The sequence below is a fragment of the Centroberyx gerrardi genome, chromosome 13, assembly GCF_048128805.1.
Source record: "Centroberyx gerrardi isolate f3 chromosome 13, fCenGer3.hap1.cur.20231027, whole genome shotgun sequence".
Lineage (NCBI taxonomy): Eukaryota > Metazoa > Chordata > Actinopteri > Beryciformes > Berycidae > Centroberyx > Centroberyx gerrardi.
The window spans coordinates 12315545-12336498 of record NC_136009.1 but is presented as its reverse complement, the minus strand read 5'-3'; the positions used below and the strand labels follow the sequence as shown (position 1 = coordinate 12336498).

General features: G+C 41.0%; 2 protein-coding genes across 2 annotated transcripts in view; one reads left to right on the top strand and one right to left on the bottom strand.

Moving 5' to 3' along the window:
- The window catches only part of LOC139909315 (gamma-interferon-inducible lysosomal thiol reductase), a 108860-nt gene extending 98187 nt beyond the window's left edge, over window positions 1-10673 (bottom strand). The window contains exon 1 of the mRNA XM_078287583.1: window positions 10663-10673. The gene's annotated coding sequence lies outside the window, so the exon portion shown is untranslated. The remainder of the gene's footprint in view (window positions 1-10662) is intronic.
- crtc1a (CREB regulated transcription coactivator 1a) lies at window positions 1702-20657 on the top strand. Its single transcript, XM_071896332.2, has 15 exons — window positions 1702-1827; window positions 4692-4808; window positions 5945-6070; window positions 6860-6921; window positions 7285-7379; window positions 8625-8710; window positions 8799-8839; window positions 9589-9779; window positions 10535-10683; window positions 11139-11231; window positions 12616-12726; window positions 14911-15015; window positions 17624-17707; window positions 18022-18202; window positions 19429-20657. The coding sequence occupies exons 1-15, from the start codon at window positions 1702-1704 to the stop codon at window positions 19632-19634; spliced, it is 1773 nt and encodes a 590-aa protein (XP_071752433.1). The 3' UTR covers window positions 19635-20657.
- The last annotated feature ends 297 nt before the right edge of the window (window positions 20658-20954 follow it).

Genomic DNA, 20954 nt, shown 5'->3' with positions numbered 1-20954 from the left:
GAGCAGCCTCAGATCTTCGGCGCTTATTTATTTTTTACATGAATAAAATCTATAACAAGAATGGGCATTCCACTCACCTTATGTATTTAAAAGCAGCAGGACTGGAAAGCAGAGGGAGACACTGCACAGATAGTTCTGACAGGATTTGATCCTGGGCCAGCAGGAGTTCATGTGTAGCTCCAGAGGCAGCAGACACAACCACTCCACTATCTGGCCTATGAATGGGTAAATTCTATTCTGCAAATAAAACAGTGGGCAAACAGTGGGTAGAGTGAGTTTATGTGGGCTTATTCTCCACTACATCCCTGGTTGTGTCCATCAACCACCTGGCTGTTTCACAATCCCCCCATTAAATGGCAGAAAAAGGTTGACACAAATCCACCATCAACAGCTGTGTGCCCTGTCAAAGTGTCCTTGAGCAAGACACTAAACACTTACCTGTAAGTAGCTCTGAATAATAGCATCAGCTAAATGCCTAAATTGTATTTAAATTGTTCAACTTTTTTTTTCCTTACCTTTCCTCGATTACAATAATATGGGGAAATTTGGTGAAATTGCAGTAATTTTTTAAAACAGGTTATTAAACTGAAAGCAAATGGATGAGGCCTGGGAGCCAGAATTGGTAATTGACAATTCATAAACTCACAAAGAGTTCAAAACTTATTTTAAACTCTGGGGTTTCAGGGTCCAAAATAGGGTACATTTCATATAAGAATATGCTTATAGATAAGTTTCCAAAATTAATAAATTTTCAAAATTATTTTATAGAGGTGGATGATTCATTTGAAATATATTTTGATTGGCCAAAATATATTGTGTGTTTATTAGTTATGTAGTTGTCACGAGCAATAAATAAATAAGTAAATAAATAAACAAATAAATATAACCTACATTTTTGGCCAAACTTTGTATATTGTGAAACCTATCTCTAAACATATAGCCTATATGAGAAATGTATGTTTTTCCAGTAGCTATGGGATCAGCATAAAAGATCGTCTGGCCATGTTATCTTAATGATGGCGTGGGGCGTTTAACAAGTCGGTCGTGATGGATATAAAGGAGGCATGAAACCGCACAGTTCCTCTCTCCCGCATCTTCTTAAAAAGTGGAATGTGCGGCTGTTCCGCAATCCAGATGTGCGGTGCGCCCGAGCTACGCCCCCGCGCAGGGACGTGAGGACGCAAAGTCTCACCGAGGGAGCTGCGTCAAGCCAGCCGGAGGAAGCAGGCGCACGAGAGAAACTTTGACGATTTCGCCTTCAAAATAAAAACGTACATTTGTAGGAGAAAAAGTAAGTAGGCTATTGGGGTGTGCAGGACAACAAAAATCGTATAAAAAATCATTACGACAAAATTTGCGGTGAAAACAACTTTTGTTTTCAGATATTCCTCCTTAAATATGTTCTATATTTTCCACTTTGGTATCTTGTTGTTTCACCCAAAAATCGTTGGGACGTAGGGATTTATTAACAAATTAGGCTGTGAAGACCTATGTTATTTTTTGTTGAATATGGCATCTGTAAATGACTTATTTACTCTGGCACTTACCTCTTCGTGTATAATGTTTGTATGCTGTACTGTTTTTGAATTAAAAAAATAAATAAATAAAGGATTTCTTTTGGAAAGAGATACCGGAAGTACTGTGTTTATTCTGTTAGCTTGACACTGGCCATTGAAGGAAAACGGAGCAGAAGAGCGAAACATGGCGACTTCGAACAATCCGCGGAAATTTAGCGAGAAAATCGCTTTACATAATCAGAAGCAGGCGGAGGAGACAGCGGCGTTTGAAGAAGTGATGAAAGACCTCAGCATTACCCGGGCGGCGAGGGTGAGAAAACCGCTTTTCGTGTATTTTTTTCCCACCCCTTCCCCGTTTATTTTCAGCGAGCTGTCAAATATGCATATCTAGCGCGGCGGCTGCACGCAGCCTGGGCAGAATAGGTAAACAATAACAAACGACGCTTCCTGCCAGCTGTACCGTTTTTATTTCCACGACTGACACCGAACAAAACTCCCAATAGGTAGCAATCCTGTAACGTAGAGATGTATGAGAAGGACCCTCGTCCGAAAAAGTTGCACAATTTCTGTCCCATGCAAGTGGAAAGCAAAGGGGCGTGCATGCGTATTTGACAGCGCGCGTCCAACTGCAGCTAGGATTTTTCCTCCTCTCGTGCTCTCAACGCCAAGGAGATGGGACAAACTGATGCCACCCACTAAACTCAGGTTTTATTAAAATAATGCGTAGTATACCCGTGATGCGGTGGTGTGTCTGCGCGCCGTGGCGTGAAAAACTTGTCGGACAGGTATCCAGGCCTGCGTGCACTGCAAGATGATTGACATATACATCAAAGATGAAGGCCAGCAGATTATGTTGATTTTAAGCCACATGCAGCACAGGCCTCCAAAATAAATCCTATGGAGGCAGGGCTACTGTAGTGAATGCTGCTGAATGGATGTCACGATGGACATACAGACTTTGATTGGCTGTATACAGGATACTGCATGGGAGCGTGTGAAAAACAAAACACGAAATATGCAGGGGCGGACTCAGTGATTTGGGAGCCCGAGGCAGAGGCGAGCATGGGCCCCCCTGAATACCAACCTTCACCCTGTTCAGTCCATCCTTCCTATACATTACCTTCAAGTTGGGGCCGAGCTTGGAGGCAGTGGTAATATCATTAGCAGCAACACTAGCAACAGTTGAATCTTTGATTCAACAAAAGTTCATGTCAACAAATCTTCTATTTCCCTCTGCCTTTTTCTGCATCACTCGGGTAGCTTTGCTTCTTTATAGCCCTCACAGCAAATGGTAAAGTGACAAGAAAAACAGCTTAACGTTAAGAGGCAATATTGCGCTAGAAATTAAATGGCATAGCCCACTATTACTATCGCCTGACTGAGTGGGCAGTGGCCCTGACTCAAGATTGAAACTAACAAAAAGAGAGGTGTTTTTCAGTAAGTCCGTTTCTTTTAAGCTGATGAAAAATGATTTTAAATTAGTTCTATTCTTGTCTTTTGCCTTGTCTAAGGCCTTATGGCAAGACCGCCCCTGAATATGAAATGAAGCTGTCATCATCCCATGGTATTGTAGAAATTTATTTTGTAAACTAGTAGCCAAATTATCAGTTTTTTGACAAGTTAGTTTGAAAACACATTTGTTTTTATGCTTTTGTTGCCCATCTTTTGTCTTTCTTTCTTGTAGTTAGTCTCAGAATAATGCGCATAACAGTTGAAAAGCTTCTGAAAATATTTCCAACTCATTGTAGATGTCCAGGCTGCTTCAGGTTCCCTGTGTGGCTTCACAGTGGTATGAAGCTCTTGTCTGAGCAAAGTTAGGCCTGTGGGCAATAAGCCTCAGGCGCAGAGATTCACCCAGAGATACTGCCCCCTCCCCCTCCCTCTCTCTATCTCTGCTTCTCTATCTCTCTCTGTCTCTCTCTCTCTCTCTCTCTCCCCCTCCCTCTCTCTATCTCTGCTTCTCTATCTCTCTCTCTCTCTCCCCCTCCCTCTCTCTATCTCTGCTTCTCTATCTCTCTCTCTCTCTCTCTCTCTCTCCCCCTCCCTCTCTCTATCTCTGCTTCTCTATCTCTCTCTCTGTCTCTCTCTCTGTCTCTCTTTCTCTGTCTCTCTCTGTCTCTCTCTGTACCTGTCTTGCTGCGGTGGAAGGATTTATATTGCCCTCTTCCTGATCCGGATATGTTCCAATATGTAATCCTTTGTCAACAGAATGAGTGTAAATGTATTAAAAAAATGACTCTCTGAGATTGGAGGCTTGTCAAAATACACTGGTGATGCAGGCTTAGTAATTGTTGTTATTAGATTTTATGCTCTGCCAACAGTGAGCGGTGGGCTTGCGTGAGAAAATTTAATTGACCGGCTATCTCTGTCTAATGGGAAATGGAACTCGAGGCTATTTTGAAATATACACTGTCGCGAGGCTTATGGGAGTATGACTCTACTAACTAACCACCAACTGGACCTGTGGTGCTCTTATATGGTTTGGATGGGATTGCGTGGTCATGCTGCAAGTTCAGTTCCTCTGATGCTGAACTCTTGCTGAAGTGCTTTCCCTCTCCCTAACGTCTCGACCAATGACTTCTCAGCTCTTTGCATGTAAGAGGTTATTAAATTCACTCCGTGCTGCCATGATGACTACTGTAAATTCACCCGCCTGTATGAGGCATGGCAGGAACACATCTAGCGTTTATCTCAGCTAAATAGATGTGCTCCCCCTCATATGTTAAAATCAGTGAATGCCTTAGATTTCGGTAGCTCAAACAGATGGTTAATGAAGGAAACATCAATCAGCAGTGGTAGCACCAGCGTCGCTGTCTAGAATATCACGCGATTGCAAGTAATTATATGGGATTGGGGTGGCATTTGTTTAAAGATGTGTAAATGTCAGTTGCACGTCCCATTGCATGGAGTGTTGAGTTGAGCGTTTCCCTGCAGGAAGACACATTCAGCTGACATTGTTTTTAATATTGTTTACTAGAATGTCTTGTTATTGTTGATTTAGCATTTCTAGATTATACTTGTGTGTAACAATGATTTGGCATGTTTACAACCAATGTATTATTGTCCTGTCTCTGGAGCTTGAACATTATTGTTATTGGGTGTATTTATTTCTATTGTAATGTTCTCATAATTTCCTCTTATTCTTTCCTTTTTTTTTTTTTTTTTTGTTACCAGTTGCAGCTGCAGAAAACCCAATATTTGCAGTTGGGGCCAAACCGTGGGCAGTACTATGGAGGATCTTTGCCAAACGTCAATCAGATTGGAAGCAGCACTATCGATGTGCCTTTTCAGGTGAGGATTATTTATCTTTATTTATCTTGCCAAGTTGTTTGGTATGACAGCATGAAGAAGAAGATTACTCTATTGGCCAATTTACTCAAGATAAACAAAATGTGTCTCTCCTCTGTCCCTCCTATATAAACCCTTACATCGGGGTAAGAAATTAACTTTTTTTTTCAGAGAGCATTTTTTCACCCCTTGATGTGATTTTTAGGGGCATTTTTATCCTTTTTAAGGGACAATTTTATTGAACTATGAAATAATACTTTTGTGTACATAGTGGCAAATAAACATGCAGTTTGTACCACTAAGATTTGTTTTATTTTAAAGTAATAATCCGCAACTTACAAAAAAATACTATAGTCGATTGACACCATACAATAGTGATTCAACCTATAGCCATGAAAGCTTTTACATTTGCTGTTCTAAACACCTATGAGGGGGTTCCTCTGTCCCGGGAAAAATCCTCTGCTGCACAGGATGTGATGCATTTTGTGTTTATGGAAGCAACAACAGTGGTTTGTTTGGAATAAATAGAAGAAGGTAGAAGTAATTTAAGAAGTCTGCAGTCTAGTGTCTTTATTACGATCAGATGTTGGGCCAGGGCCTTCGCTGAGTGTAAAACACCGCTTAAAATATCACCAAAGGTGTCACCAATTTCACTGTCCCCAACCAGTCCATCTTCCACCCTCTCCATTGTTGTTTTTACGATATGGGTTGTTGTATTGTTTGTTGAACGCAAGGTTTGTGTGAGGTTAGGATTTTCCTCTACTGCTAGCTGAGTGTTGCCAACATTTTCTACTGCTTCAGTCTGCGTACATGGTTGTTGGTTTTTTCCATTTTTCTCACCCAGAACACAGTGGATAGCCCACATGAATCGCCTACGGTGGCCAACGGGGGACAGTAGTCACATGTGACTATTTGACTACTTGTGGAGTGCTTAGAGTAACCCTCTAATTTTCACCACAACTAATATAAATTAGTATAGGCAGAGGCTAAATTGGGCTAAGTCAAAAACAAACAAAAAACCAAAAACAAATACAACATCAGCAATATTTGCCATACAGCATCTGTCTTATTTGTAAGTTGTCTATTAATAATTCATCAAGTGTGATTGATTTCTTTTCTTCTGTCAGACTCCATTTCAGAATTCAGGTCTGGACACGAGCAGAACGACGCGGCACCACGGCCTGGTGGACAGAGTCTACCGGGACCGGAACCGCATCACATCACCCCACCGAAAACCCCTGTCTGTCGACAAACATGGACGCCAGATATCCTTTAAAACGCTGAAGTTAACCAGTTTTGGGTCTCTGATATATTATTTTTTCTGTCAGTATAGCTATGAAGCTACCTTGGCCAATTAAGTCATTATTCATAAATAACAGACTGCTGTTTCACATCTGATCATATCACTCCGCAGTCAAGTAGTCCGGTTGATTTTGTTGATTTCTAATCAGATTAACTTGCTATACCTTGTGTCTGAAAGGCGTTACTACTGTGTTACTGCAGACAAACACTCGGCTGACCGAGGTTAGAAACATGGAGGATTTTTCAAGTAGGCTATTAGTTTTATTTTATTCGGAGAACATGAAACTTTTGATTGTTGGTTAGATGCTGAATGGCAATTTTACCGTTTCTATGGTTACAGCTCTGCTCCAGTGTAACTATTAGATGTTTCTATGGTTGCAGTCCTGCTGAAATGTTTTTGGCACAAGCTTGTAAATTACTTTAGCTTGTAACAAAATCATTTTTAAATCAATATTTTGTTTTAAATGATGAATGTATTTGGGAAGTAGCCGTGTAATAAGCAGGATAATGTACAACAAGCCGGTCATTATTGCAAAATAAGCCCTGACAGAGTAAATAAAGACCCAACAGTGAAGCTCACTGTACATTATCCCTCAACGTGTATCATTACATGGTGGTGTATTTGTGATACCACCAGTGTGATAACACTATGCTATTTATTATATCCTCTCATGTTAAAAGAATTGAATGAATTTATTTATTTTGCCAGTCCATTCAGTCTCCAGCTGTATTTTCTTAACCTGAGATCTCACATCGACAGCTGTCCATATGGCTCAGTGTATCTGTCACCTCCACCTGATACCAGTTGGAGGAGGTAAGAAAGCCTCTGAAGATGAAACTGCATGACTGTATTATTTTAGTGTTTAGTCTTCTTCACTTCATAAAGCCTTGGCACTGCCTCACTAAGAATTATGGATTGTACCACACCGCCTTGCACTTTGGTGCATTATTTCCTATTCACCCCGACGAGTCAGGTCAATAATACTTAACCGTCAAGTAAAATGATGAATAAAACGCACCCTGCACCATTTATGTGCTGCAGAACATTGTAATTGGGGTTTCTGGTAATTGAGTGTTAAGTGCGGTCTGTGCTTTTACACATAATGTGGTAGTTTTCTGTAATTAACTGGAGATTGCGCTGTGGTTTTTATTTATTTATTTATTTATTGTGTTGCAGGACGAACTCGGACTCGGCGCTGCATCAGAGCACGCTAACTCCGGCCCAACAGGCCTCCTTCACCGGAGGCTCACAGGAGCTGCAGCCCAAACGAAGTACTGAAGACCTAACTTAAAACAAGTCGTTATTTTCCACCATACATACAGACATACACATTAACATAATTCATCCGTATTAAATAATGAATAGGTATGCACTACCAGTCAAAAGTTTGGACACACACATTTTTCTTTATTTTTACTATTTTTCACATTTTAGAATAATAGTAAAGACATCAACTAGGAAATAACACAAATGGAATTATGCAGTGACCAAAAAAGTGTTAAACAAATCCAAACTATCTTATATTTTAGATGATTTAAAGTAGCCGCCCTTTGCCTTGATGGAAAGGCTTTGGAAAGAAATTCATACATAGACATCAACTTCACTATTTATATTTGTGTAAAAAACAAATGTCAAGCATTTAAGCATAAGCCTTTAGATCAAAATGGCTTGAAGAGAATGAAAAACATAGTACATTCATCAGTGTGTCAGGTGTGTCCAAACTTTTAACTGGAAGTGTACATATGATGAATTATTGAAAAAAACCTATACATATATAATAAGCTGTTACCACACATAGCATAGAGTTAATACATATAAAATAGTTATTGAACCTTGCTTTAAATTTCTTCAGGTGATTTTCTTATTGGAGGTTGTTGCTATGTGCCTGTTTATTAGTGTGCTTCTTTTTATTCTGATTTCTGTTTTTTTGCTGCTCTCTCTTGATGGCTCAGCCAAGTGCCCTCCAATAAGATAAAAGGGTTTGCACATGGCTTTGAAGGCAGAGGAAATGACTTCTGAGAAGACGGGGTGCATCCAGTGTCCAATGAATTTCAGTGCTAATGGCTGCGTGTAGTGGATTATTTTAAATTCAGGAGCACTTTGATGAATTTTGTATAATTCTCTTCAGTCAGATTTTTCGGTTTTTGCCCCCCATTCTCAGTATTTTCTGAAAGGCAGCCTGAGGCTTATTTATATTTTGACTAAATGAGACAATCCTACAGTATGACTAGTGTGTCCTTCTACAGATGAAATGAATCATTCAGTATTTGAGTTTCTTACCTTCTTTCTTTCTTTTGCTCTTTCACTTTGTCTTTCTTGCTTTGTATCTCTCTCTCCTTTCTTGGAATTTGTGTTTGTGTATTATTTGTCATTTATATATTTATCATTTGATGGTATTAAATAAGGACATGTGGCCTGTGATTATTCTAAGCCCGTACAGACTGGACATCTGTAGAGCCAGGAGACTGGCGGGAAAAAACAATCATTATCTTCTTCTTCTTCTCCCATCTCTCCAGTTCTCCTGCTCACTGTGCCAGGGTCAGAAGCAATTAAACAAGAGGGAGATGAAGACGGGCAAAAACAGAGCTGGGACTGCAAAAAGGTGAGACTCCTGCACTCACATGCATGTTCATCGCAGCTTTATGTATGGTCCTATAATACTCCAACTGGACTGTGTCTGTTCCCTCCAGAACATTTCAAGGTCCAAGCCCTGTAAAGTCCCGGGGATCAAGTGAGTATTTTACAGCCTTGCTTCTGTTTTGAACATAGCTTTTATGAAGACAGTATAATGATGGCTTAAGACCTTCATGTTCATGTTTTTAACTAGAAGTCATTCTGTCAATGTCCCACTGTATTCATCTCAATTTCCATCAAATAAACATAGAGTACACTGATGGAGCCTGGCTGTGCAGACCCATTACCACTAACTATCATTACAGTGACAATGTAACCCCCAAGTGAAAAAAACTCCTATGTTCATGATCTTGCTTCTTGATATCACAATAACAGAATTGAAAATCTGGACAGTGGTACATTCTTTTGTGTTTTGGCTCTGCACTCTTGATAACCTTGGATGTCAAATGATGAAGTGAAAATGGTGTTTAAGAACACACAGCCAGCTTCAGTTTAAGGGTTTTTTCATCCATTGCTGATCACCAAGCATGAATGGAAAAATATACTCAAATGGAAGCTATCTGTGTGTAATTAAACACCATGTCATCATTCATTGACATCCAAGGGGATGACAGTGCAGAGCCAGAACATCCAAAGACGTTAGCATGTCCATATGTTTTCGGAGTCGACTATATTGGAAAACATTTTGAAGTGTTGCTGAATAATCTATGTAAGTGAGCATCAATCCAGTGTGTATGCATCTATTCTTTTGCCTCAATGTTGACATCAGGCACGGGGCCTCATTTTCAGAAGTGTATGAATTATGTCCTTGCTACGGAGTTGACTGCACCCCTGTGTTTTCTGCAGCATATTCCCGTCTCCGGACCTGCAGCTGACCGCCTCGCTGATCCCAGCAGCCCACAACACCGGCGGCTCGCTGCCCGACCTGACCAACATCCAGTTCCCTCCTCCGCTGCCCACCCCGCTGGACTCGGACGATGCAGCCGCCGCCTCGCTCAGCTCCTCCAACAGCACAGGGAACCTGGCGAACACGCAAGGTAACACCGCACTGCCAGTGCTTCATTTGTTCAGATTTAACATGGGAAAATAGTTGTTTTCTTATAGTTACGTGCACTAGGTCAAGCAATTATTCTCATCGCAGTGTTACAGCTGCTGTAGATTTATGTGTGCTCAGTGTCAGAAGTTAACTTTTAGGCTCACCTGCCAAAGGCTGGTAAACAAAAAACAATATTTTTACCGACCAAAATAATAATTATTAAAGATTTTTCATAGAATTATGTCACACTGCCCGTTTTCAATGCTATTTCTTGCTAAGTGCAACAGAATTCAAATGATAAGAGAGCAGTTTGAAGCATATCCCCTCAAGCAAAACACACACACACACACACACACACACACACACACGCACACACACTGTTGAAGCACTAATGTTAGGCTGGTTAGCCATCCAGGCAGTTTGCAAATGTTTAGATGCTACCGCTTTGTGTCAAACAACAGCCTGATACAGAGACATCAGTTTGCTTTGATTTGATTTTCCCACGGTCAGAGAGTGTACAGTGGTCAGCAGGGACGAATTTTGAGAGCAGGCAAAGACCAGAGACTGTATATTCCCGAGGCGTTCTAATGTTATTGCTTCAGAAAGGCACCGGTCAGAGCGGCAGGTGACCCTTATTGATTTATCCGCCGAAGACAAATTTTACCGGCATTTGGCGCTCGGCGGGTGTTAATTTCAGACCCTGCGTGCAGCTTTTAGAAAAACAGTTTTCACATGACCTGTTTGTGTGCCGGGTAGGAGTGAACACCTCTCAACCCACAGTAACCATGGCAATGCAGCCTGGGCAGGACAACATGGTTCCTCTCATCCTGAATGCAGGAGACTCCCACCAACACCAGCCCCTGCAGCTCTCCCCATCACTATCTCCGCCGCTCACACTCTCTCAGGTACAGCCGTCCTCTCCTGGCCCGGGCCCGCCCTTCAAAATCAATCATGCAACCCTGATTGATAACTGCACATTTGATTGAATTTATTCCTGAATATTCCCTGTAGTTTTGATACAAAGGCAGAACTGTCTTCTCTCTTTTCTAGACTTTTTGGTGTGTTAATTCGTTTTGCTGTATTCATTCCTTCTTTCCTTTTCCTTTTTTTGATTCCTCATTTTGATACTTCCATTTTAAATACCCAGGATGAACAGTAGTTAGTCAGTCAGCGATCCTAGATAGGTGTAAAATAATAGATTTTAAAGTTAATGAATGACTGGACGGACTGAATGAATGAAAATTACATAAGATGAAGAAGGGGGAACCAGCCAACCAAATGAAAGCATTTTCCTTAAAATGGTGCAACCGACCGACCAGCCAACCAACCTTATGTCTTGTCTGTTGCTGTTTTCCCCAAGGCGGCCATCAGTGCCATGGCCCTAGAGCAGCAGCTGTCCCAGTATGCCTTCTTCAACCAGCAGCCGTCGTCCCAGACGCACCAGAGCCAGCCAGTGAGTTGCCCTCCGGCACCTGGAAAACAAACGATTGAACAAACACTTCAACAGCTGACATGCATTGCTTTATTCTTTCATCTCTCTATTGATTTCAGCTTATTCAGTTGAGTTGGCACAATACACCGTAGCTCAATAATTTTGTTAGTACAGAGCAAAATGAAATCTACAGTATGTAATCAGAAATACAAATCCACATGGCACTGAAAGTATTGACGGGGTTGATTGTTGCTGTAAATGTGATTGGCTATCTTCTGCTTTACAGACTTGTGGCTTCATTGTCAACTTAACTTTGTCAGTTTTTGTGGACTGACATAAAGAACTGTTCGCCAACTGCTTTCCATCCAATGCACGTTAAGGTCTTCAAATCATATCTGGACAAGCATCTGTTTACATCCATCCAGTTCTTTGTAATGCATACAATACTAAGAATGACAGCATTCAGACGTGGGCAGATGTGTGACTGGTCAATTGTGAATAAATGAATAAGATTAACAATGTCTAAGATAAAAGCAAGACTCACTGCTCGCTTTTATGCACGTAGTTACTTTATCTCCTCTAATGTTTTTCCTCCCTCCCACGATGTTTGTGTGGGCAAGTCCCACACACAGTTTGGTTGATGCATTTCAAGCAGTTGTCCATACATTTATTGATGTGCCAGACATGTGAAAGCCATGCAAGAATATTATATAAAGGCAGTAAACAATTTGCACATCACCTGTCTGTTCAATCAAACAGATTGTCCTATCTTACTGAAATAATAACACCGACAATTTTTCATGTTATTAAAGCTCATGGAGAGAGAAAGCCATTGAATTAAATTTAGGCAGATAAGACGTGGCAGAATGTCTCCTCTGGCCTATTAAGACAAAGAATGTATTCTTTCATTTGGCAATGATGAATACAATAAAGATGCTGTCTTCTGCCCTTAAACTACTTTTTCTGCTGGATTAAAACATTTAAATATGATTCCTTAATTAATAGCAAAGGGACACAATCTTTTGCATTTTCTTTTGCATTTTTTACAAGTGTATTAATTCTGTTCTCTTGTGCATCTGTCCTCCATTTGAAATGCAGCAGATGCTGTAGCGTATACTGTCTCAAACGTAGTGAAGTAGAACAGAGAAGGCATTTCAAGTCAAGTTAATTTTATTCTTTATTTTATTTTATAACACAAAATTTGTAGCTCTCAATCAGTTGGTTGCCAGATCATTCCTTGTGCCTTCTCCCTGCTGAAAAGAAGCGTGTCCTCCTGGGGTCAGGGCAGTAGTGGCAGTATAGAAGTGATTCACAGGCACATGCATTGCGGAAACTAAAAAGTGGAACTTGACGGCTCCATCTGCATGATACTTTATTCATATCGTCTGTTCTGTTTCCTCTGCAGCAAACAGGCCTGGTCCAGCTGCCGGCCTCCATGGTGCAGAACCAGAGCTCCTGCTCCACGCCGGGCAGCCAGACCGCCTCACAGACCAACATGACTATAGACATGAACACGGTGAGCACTGCCCGCCCCTCTGTCAGCGCAGCGTATCACAATGTGCGGTTATTTTCTTTTCAAATGACAGCAACATGGAGAGCTTGCTGACCTCCAAGCGATTACTACTTCCCTTCTGCTCTGCCCCCCCACGCCCCCCCCCCCCCCCCCCCAAGCCTAACCAGCTCTGTTGTTGTCTCATTGTGTCTTGATACGCTCCCAGATCAGTTCAGCTCTCCAAACGTTAAACAAATGAAAGTGTGTTGACATCAATGACATCAGTGCCTAGATCTCACTGATATGAAGTGCCTTACAAAAGTATTCAGACCTCTTGACTTTGTCATCTTTTGTCGTGCTGTGAAGTTACTTCAGAATGCATTTACTCAGGATGTTTTGTCCGAGTTCTATGCAAAGCGCTCTATTCTATTAAAGTGAAAACAAAATTGTAGAAATGTGAAAGTATCAAATTTAAATTATTCAAGTGTAAGTTCAAGTATGTTCACGTATTCAACCCCTTTGCTTTGTTTGGGATAAATTGCCACACTAGCAAAAAATTGCTCAATGTTTCTTTTCATCTCTTACTCAGATGTTGTATTTATATCGTATTTAGCAGTTCTGAACAATGGTTCCTTTCAAACTATTTTTTGGTTTTAATTTGCTTTTCTAGCTAACAAAGCTGAGACCAGCTCCCGTCACTAGATCTTAATGGGGCAATTTAGCCCAAACGAAGGGCAAAGGGGGTTGAATACTTATGCAAATTCGATTTCTCTGTTATTTTAATTTTTTACTTTCACATAAATTTCTACAATTTTACAATTTTGTTTTCACTTTGATAGAATAGAGTACTTTGCATAGAACTAAAAATCCTGAATAAATGCATTTTGAAATAACTTAAAAGCACAACAGAATGTGGAAAAAAAACCAAGTAATCTGTACATCCTTCAGATCTTGGCTCTAGCCTCTCTGCTTCTGCTGCAGTGGGAATGAGTTCGGATAATCGCAGAAATGGAAGTGGCCTACTTTTCACTTTTCTCTCACCTCAGTTATAGACTTTTCCTTGTGGGGTCAAGGGAAAACATTTGAGCGTTTGACTGCAGCTTACACCTAACATCGTCTTAATACCAAAAATAACAAACTTGTGCCGTACTGCTTTGTTTTTAAATATGAATTCAGATATGTGTTTGCATCTGTTGCCAAACCTCAAGGTGTAGCAATAGAGCCGTTACAGCAAGATAATGAGAAGTGCTATCATAGGCCTACTGCAACAATTATCACTGTACTAGTTTATATTTCCACCCAGAGAGCTTCAACCGTTTTATCACTTCTCTATCTCATGCTACTTATATTTTGATAGCTTATCTATCAATAGATTAGTGAATGTTGAGGTTTGAACTCCTGTTGGCTTTTGAGTGATAAGAGATTATCAGTCTCGTTTGATACACCTGTAAATCTGGAGTTACTCAATAGTTTATCTACTTTATATTATCCACTATAGTAGTTCCTCTGATATTTTTTATTATTTTTTATGTCCTGTTTATTTCTGTTCACAATGATGGTCGTCAAATTGATTTGTGATCACCAAAGCCACTTTCTTGTTTTGGTTTTGCTGGATGAATAGACTGAACACTAGATGGGATGGAATAGAAAACTGAGAACAGAGATTGTTTTCTCTAATCATCCAGTTTTACAACAGCCATTCACTTAGCTGGGCCTGCTAGCAATAGTCTTCCTCCCTCAATAGATCTCTTACTTTTCACTCTTTTTGCCATTGCCTTCAGTATTATTAATTTATTAATGTCATATATATCCCGTTCACTATTATTTTTCTCATTCACGTATTTAATTCTACTCCTAGAATTAGATATTAGTATCACAGACAATGGAGGCCTAAACTGAAAAAGTTAGTTTATGTTTCTGCTGTACTTCAGTCAAGCCACTCTGTTTCTGAACACTAGTTAAACTGATGCTGGGAAAAGGGAATTTGATTTCATTGTACTTCTGTGAAGTTTGCTCATTACCTCATTTCCAAATCCATGCAGTCAAACCGGGATAAACTACAGAACAATACACAGACAAACACTACAAATACATCTGACAAAGTTGCACATTCAGTATGAATACATCTGAACGCCACACACACACACACAGACACCAGCAGACGACTTTCTCCAGCGCGAATAACTCCAGCATATCCTCTTGTATCAGGCCTCTTCCCTCCAACAGTACCGCAGTAGGGTCGGATCCTCTGCCAATCAGTCTCCAACCTCTCCCGTCTCCAACCAAGGCTTCTCACCCGGAGGCTCGCCTCAAGTAAGGGCGTGTGAACCAATGAGCTGCCGGCTCGCTGTGTATTAAACGTCACCGTCCCCTGCATTGTAGCTCCGCTGCTCTCTTGTGTCGCCACGAGCAGATCTGGGCAAAACAGAAGTAACTCAAGTCACACTAGTTGTTAACCTACCAAACACTTGAGCAGCCTCACAAGCCTTAGCAAGATGGAACAAATCAAGATGTACCCATATTTCTCCCAAAGGTTGTTTATTTATTTACTTACTTATTTATTAGAAATATTGCTATTTTGCCCAGGTCTGACCACCAGTCTCCAAACACTGAGTGTCGTTGATGTCTTGCGATGTAACTGTGTCTCTGAACTCCCTTTTCTGCTGCTGCTTTTGTGGTGTTTGCACTGCATCCCCAAACACTGTTTCCCCCCTAGCATTAGTCTCTCTATCAGACTCTGCATCGGAGTTTTTTGATGTTCATCTGATCTTTGTGTTTTTTGTGTTTTTTTTGCACCATTTGGAAAGGTTATCGTAACCCTTAACATGGTGATTTGAGGGAGTATGAACGGCGAGATGTATGGGGAGCCTGTTCATTATTCCCATGGTTAAATTTGAACAAACTGCACCTTGCTTGCAGGGCGGTGCTGTAAGATAAATTAAACACACCCAAGGTAAACATGGATCGGGGTTGTTAATCATGTCAGACCTCGTAAAAGATTTGAAACCACTGTAAATAGAAGGTACTGTAAATCCTTGATTGCTTTAACAGCCCAGCCTTACAGTGTCTCGTAGGAAAACGAGTACAACCTTGAAATGTGATTTTCTGATTTTGTGCAAAACAATCATAATGTGTACCTGTACATTATGCATCAAATTTCATTGTGAAAACATGTCAAGCCTTTACTCAACCAGGAAATCAGAAAACACTCGATTGCACTTGAGTTATGAGTGTGAGTTTGTGTGTTTGAGAGTGTGAGGGAGAGCATGAGAGAGAGAGAGAGAGAGAGAGAGGGGGAGTGATAGTGTAGGCTATGTGTGTATTTGTGAACATCTTTGTCCTGCTGTTTGCTTTACCCAACTCCAGTTCTTCCCCCTGCTGAAGCGGCTCACTCGCAGTCCTGAGGTTATACATGGGCTAAACCACAACTGACAGGCGATGCTCTATTATCCCACTCTGCCCTGTGGGGACATTGGCAGTGCACACAGATAATTTGGTTTTGAACTAGGAGGAGCATGGGCTGAGAATATGATCCAATTACTTATACATTAAGAGGCCACGATGAAATAGGAGAATTTCTGTTGCTAGTTCCATGAGGACATTTAAATGAGAAACTTCAAGAGAATTAGCCTGCACTGGATGACTCAGTAGTGGGAGAATAACCCACAAAGGGGATTATATTTTCAATGATTCCTTTATTTCATGTGAATTTCATTCCATTTGGCTCATGTTAATTAAAACTCCAAGGCCAGAAGGCAGCAGAGGAAGCCTGCCTGGTAGCAGCAGCCTTTTGAAAGAAAGTCCCCCTCTGGCCTTATTTTTAGCTGGCGGTTTTTGGCATTTGCGGGGCGCCCCTCTAATGCTCTTCAGTGTATACTGACATTTCAGATGATTGTACATTTAACGCAAACATCAACGGAGCAGGAAGTCCCTATTCATGTGATTGGTCCGATCAGTCCCTCTAGGATTTCATCTTTTTTTGTGTGACCAAAAGCAACTTGATTTTGCGACAGGTTTTCTCAATAATTGCGGCGCAATTCACAGAGTTTTAGGTGTTTTTTGCAGTGAAATTATGGGGATCCAAGTCAAGGTGGTACTAAAGTAGCACTAAAGAGATAACAAAAAATGGGAATCTTATAATTTAAAAAAAGAGCCATATATAATAATTTCTTGTGATAATAAGTGTAGGCCTGCAGCATATCACAGATACTACTGGAAATACCGCAAGTTCTCGCAAATATTGAGGAGATGTGGAATTTGCATTCATTATTGCGATCGCAAAATCGCACATTCCCGGGTGAACTGTCTGATGGTCTGTTGTGTGTCTGTCAAGTTTTAAAGATCCATTGAGAATTAATCTGAAGAAGTTGCTTTTGCTTTGACTTAATTAATAATTAATTAGCTAATGGGCTTGAAAGTTACTTGGCAGAGTCATGTATCTATTAGCCTTGCATTACATGATCGCATACTGTTTCTTCTGTGTACCATGCTTTGCCAATTTGGAGCATTTATGTTATGTTAATGTTTGTTTTACAGAGTCACAAACATGCACAGCGATTAATCTGTTCCCTGCGACATATAAACAAACATTTTTTAAATTCAGGTTTGTGAAGAGACTTCTCTGTGGCCTTTAGCACATCAACACTGAAAGCATTATCTTATTCAAGTGGCTCATGAATTAGCAGCAAGTCTTTTGAGTGAAAACAAATCCCCAGCTACAGGACATTGTGAGGTGATTCCAGTGTTTGCTGTAGTTGCTTTGACTGTCCTCCCCTAATCACATGTTTTCATACACCAGCACAACCATACTTTATGTTAAACGTACAAATATAGCCTAGATGAAGTATATTCATATTGGTGGTCTGCATATAACAGTCTTTTTGTGTCTTAACAAATAGAGGGGGTGTGTTTGTTGTTGCAGCATAACTCCATACTGGGAAGTGTGTTTGCCGACTTCTACGACCAGCAGCTCACATCCAGGCAGACCAGCGCTCTCTCACAACAGGTACGCACCAATCAAGCTCTTTCTGTGACAGTCAGATGTCTAGAAGTCCATATTTATTTCTGTTTATTTCTGTTTTCAGCCTGTGTTAGCTTTAGAGAGATCACAGTGGAAAAGGTTAAACAAATTCTCATTTCAAGAATACTATCATGATTATTGGGCAAAAATGAAGGATATGGAATGGATTAATGAACAAATTAATAAAATGGTGAAAGTAGACAAGACCAGCTGTCTTGATCTCAGTAATGAATCAATGTATGAGCAGCGGTGTCCAAACTGTGATGCTAATCTTTTGTTTTGTCTGTTGTGGTTGTCAGTTGGAGCAGTTCAACATGATTGAAACCCCCATCAGCTCTAACAGCCTGTACAGCCAGGCCTCCACCCTCAACTACTCCCAGGCAGCCATGATGGGGTTGACTAGTGGCCACTGCAGCCTGCAGGACTCCCAGCAGCTGGGCTACAGTAGTCATGGCAACATCCCCAACATCATTCTCACAGGTGCTGCTCCGTCGTATCAGGTGGCTTACTCCAGTCTTACAGCAAGTGGCTTGTTAGGTAGAGCTGAGCTGTGACACACAGCTCCCTGTGTGTGTCTGTTCAAAACATACTCAGTATCAAAGTCACTTGTGTAGAGATTTTCAAAACCCCAAACCAGAACACAGGGTCTTCTGCTTGTGCACAATGCACATATTTGCTTGCATGTCTTCATATTGTGTGGGCATCATATTTAAATGAGGCGAATGTTTATATGTGCTATACACAGGCAAAATAGACCTTATTCCCAAGGGGGCCATTTTGAACTTCTGTGGGAAACTCTACCCGGAAGAGCAAGAACAGTCCAGCTATGTCTGACTGTTGTGTACCAAGATGCACATCATGCAAACGTCGCAATCAGACAAACATTTATCATTTCACAGATTACCCACAAATGGATCTCATGAATCGGGCGGATATAGGTTCACATTTAAGGTATAGATACCTACTAGAATCTAGCCTAGGTAGCTAGCTAGTAGTTAACTAGCATGTAAGCTAGCTAACTTCCACAAAACCAGAACACCTGGTCACCCCACACTTTAGTTTTGGGCTATGTTCCAGCCTCTAGCTCACCATTTGAAATATTAAGTCTTTTCCATAAATGAAATATGTTGTTGCTGCTGCAGTGGTAATACATGCATTATTGATAAACCTATATCCAACTTCATGTGACTGACAGGATTTTACAGCCCCACAGAGTTTCCCTTCAGCTGTAGGCTTACCTGATAATTAACTGTGGCCGTCAGATGCTGTCATGCCTTTTTACTGATTTTCTACTCATAACCCAGAATCCCTAACTTTCTCTCTTTCTCGTCTTTCAATCATTTAAATGTTAAGTTTACATAGTAGGATTTCTTGTCTACTGGTAACTAGGGAGCCTTCCTTCTCCCCCTTGAAAACAATGAGATAAATTCCTACTCACTGCCCTTATCTACTAGGCAACATCACTATGCTTGACTGATCTAATTCTTTATATTACCAGAATAAATCAACTAAGTTTTGTCAAATATGTCTTCCTGATGTTAGTGAAATCCTTGTGTGAATAGTCCTTAGACTTTGACTTTAGTAAGTGCAATAACTGGGAAAATATGCCATCCTACCTCCCTCCCACATGCTTACAATAAATGTCGTAGTGGGTGTTAGTCTTAAGACCTGGTCTTTTCGTAATGTGGTGTCTTGCTGCTCTTCAGTGAGTGGAGAGTCTCCTCCCAGCCTGCCCAAGGACCTGACCGGCTCCCTGGTCACAGATGTCAGCTTCGACGTCGACTCCCAGTTCCCGCTGGACGAGCTGAAAATCGACCCGCTGACGCTCGACGGACTGCACATGCTCAATGACCCAGACATGGTCCTTGCCGACCCGGCCACAGAGGACGCCTTCCGCCTCGACCGGCTCTAACTGCACCGCATGCTCGTGCGTTGGTGTGTGAACCCTGCTGCCCCGAGGGAGCGAGGGCCCGTGTCCAAGAGGATGAACCGAGTGGAGCCGATTTCTGGGGCGCGGGGGGTCGAGGCCTCGGCTGGGCGTCCATTCCACACCGTCATGCACAAACCAACCCGGTCCAACCCCGCGGGAGAGCTTTTGAAGGAAACATCAGCTTAAGGAAAAGGATTGAATTGTTTTCGAGACCGCTGCCGACCTCCCATCTCTTCTCAGAACTGGAAAGATGGTAACGGAATGATGACATATGAGTTATGATGAAACCTATTCATGGTTCTGTCACTAGTCTTTGCTAATGATACATCCTGTGTTTGATTATTTTACATGCATAATGTTCCCATGAGCATTGTTTTAAGGAAGCTTGATGAGAATATCAGGGGGGCTGAAGGAGCCTGGTCTCTCCCTCGCTGTCACCGACTGACTAAAACCTAAAACCTGCCTGCAGAGCCAACTGTTAAACTACAGCTCACCTGTCCTCACCGCAGAGTAGCTCCATGACTCATAGGAAACACCTTCTTCTGTGCTTTTGTCTCAGTCACTTCCTCTCTGAATTTTCACCTCCCTCTCTGTGTCGAGCTTGTTCTTCTCAGTAATGCTTTCAGGTAGGGTGTTCATTTAGCGCTAATCCCTGTGTGGTTTGTCACGGAAGCCAAAGTCAGGCCTCATTTGATTTTCCAAAAAGTTTGGTGTGTGTCGGTGAGTCATTTTGCCACTTGCATTATTTATAGAAAGTGTCAATTTGACTGAATTCTGATTTTGCCACAGCAAACAGCAGTTTTCAGTTATGCATGAAATCACAAATCACTGTGCATACTTGTTTTGCCTTACTAGATTGACGTTCAGTTTCCATGCAGAGATTTGAATACTATGTAAATCGAAACAAACATTTTAAGTGTAGAGCAGTTTTACTGTTACACAGGTTTGGCCTATATATTTCAGTTACATTTCTGTAGTTGCATTTTTGAGGTGTGTTGATCTTCATCCATTACTTTTCATTGTCACTACTATATCATTTTTCATATTCATTTATGTCCGTCAAATTTTCATGGATAAATGAAAAAATTAAGGTGTTAATTTTTAAGTTCTTTGTCGTGAAAAATAGATGTTTACAGGCTCGTTTAATTTTATATTTCAGATGTACAGAATGTGATTAGATTTTGCGTAATGATATCTATGCAAAACTAAAGTAATTGATTTAGGACTGTGAGGTATAACAGACAAAATGTACCCTTACATAGAGGAAGCCAATGTGCAAGATGATTATTGACTGCACAGTGA

Excerpts from the sequence above, each read along its gene's own strand:
- crtc1a (XM_071896332.2), top strand. The coding sequence starts at position 1,702 with ATGGCGACTTCGAACAATCCGCGGAAATTTAGCGAGAAAATCGCTTTA. Across the intron at positions 6,922-7,284 it reads CCTGATACCAGTTGGAGGAG|GACGAACTCGGACTCGGCGC; the intron begins GTAAGAAAGCCT and ends ATTGTGTTGCAG. Across the intron at positions 11,232-12,615 it reads AGACGCACCAGAGCCAGCCA|CAAACAGGCCTGGTCCAGCT; the intron begins GTGAGTTGCCCT and ends TTTCCTCTGCAG.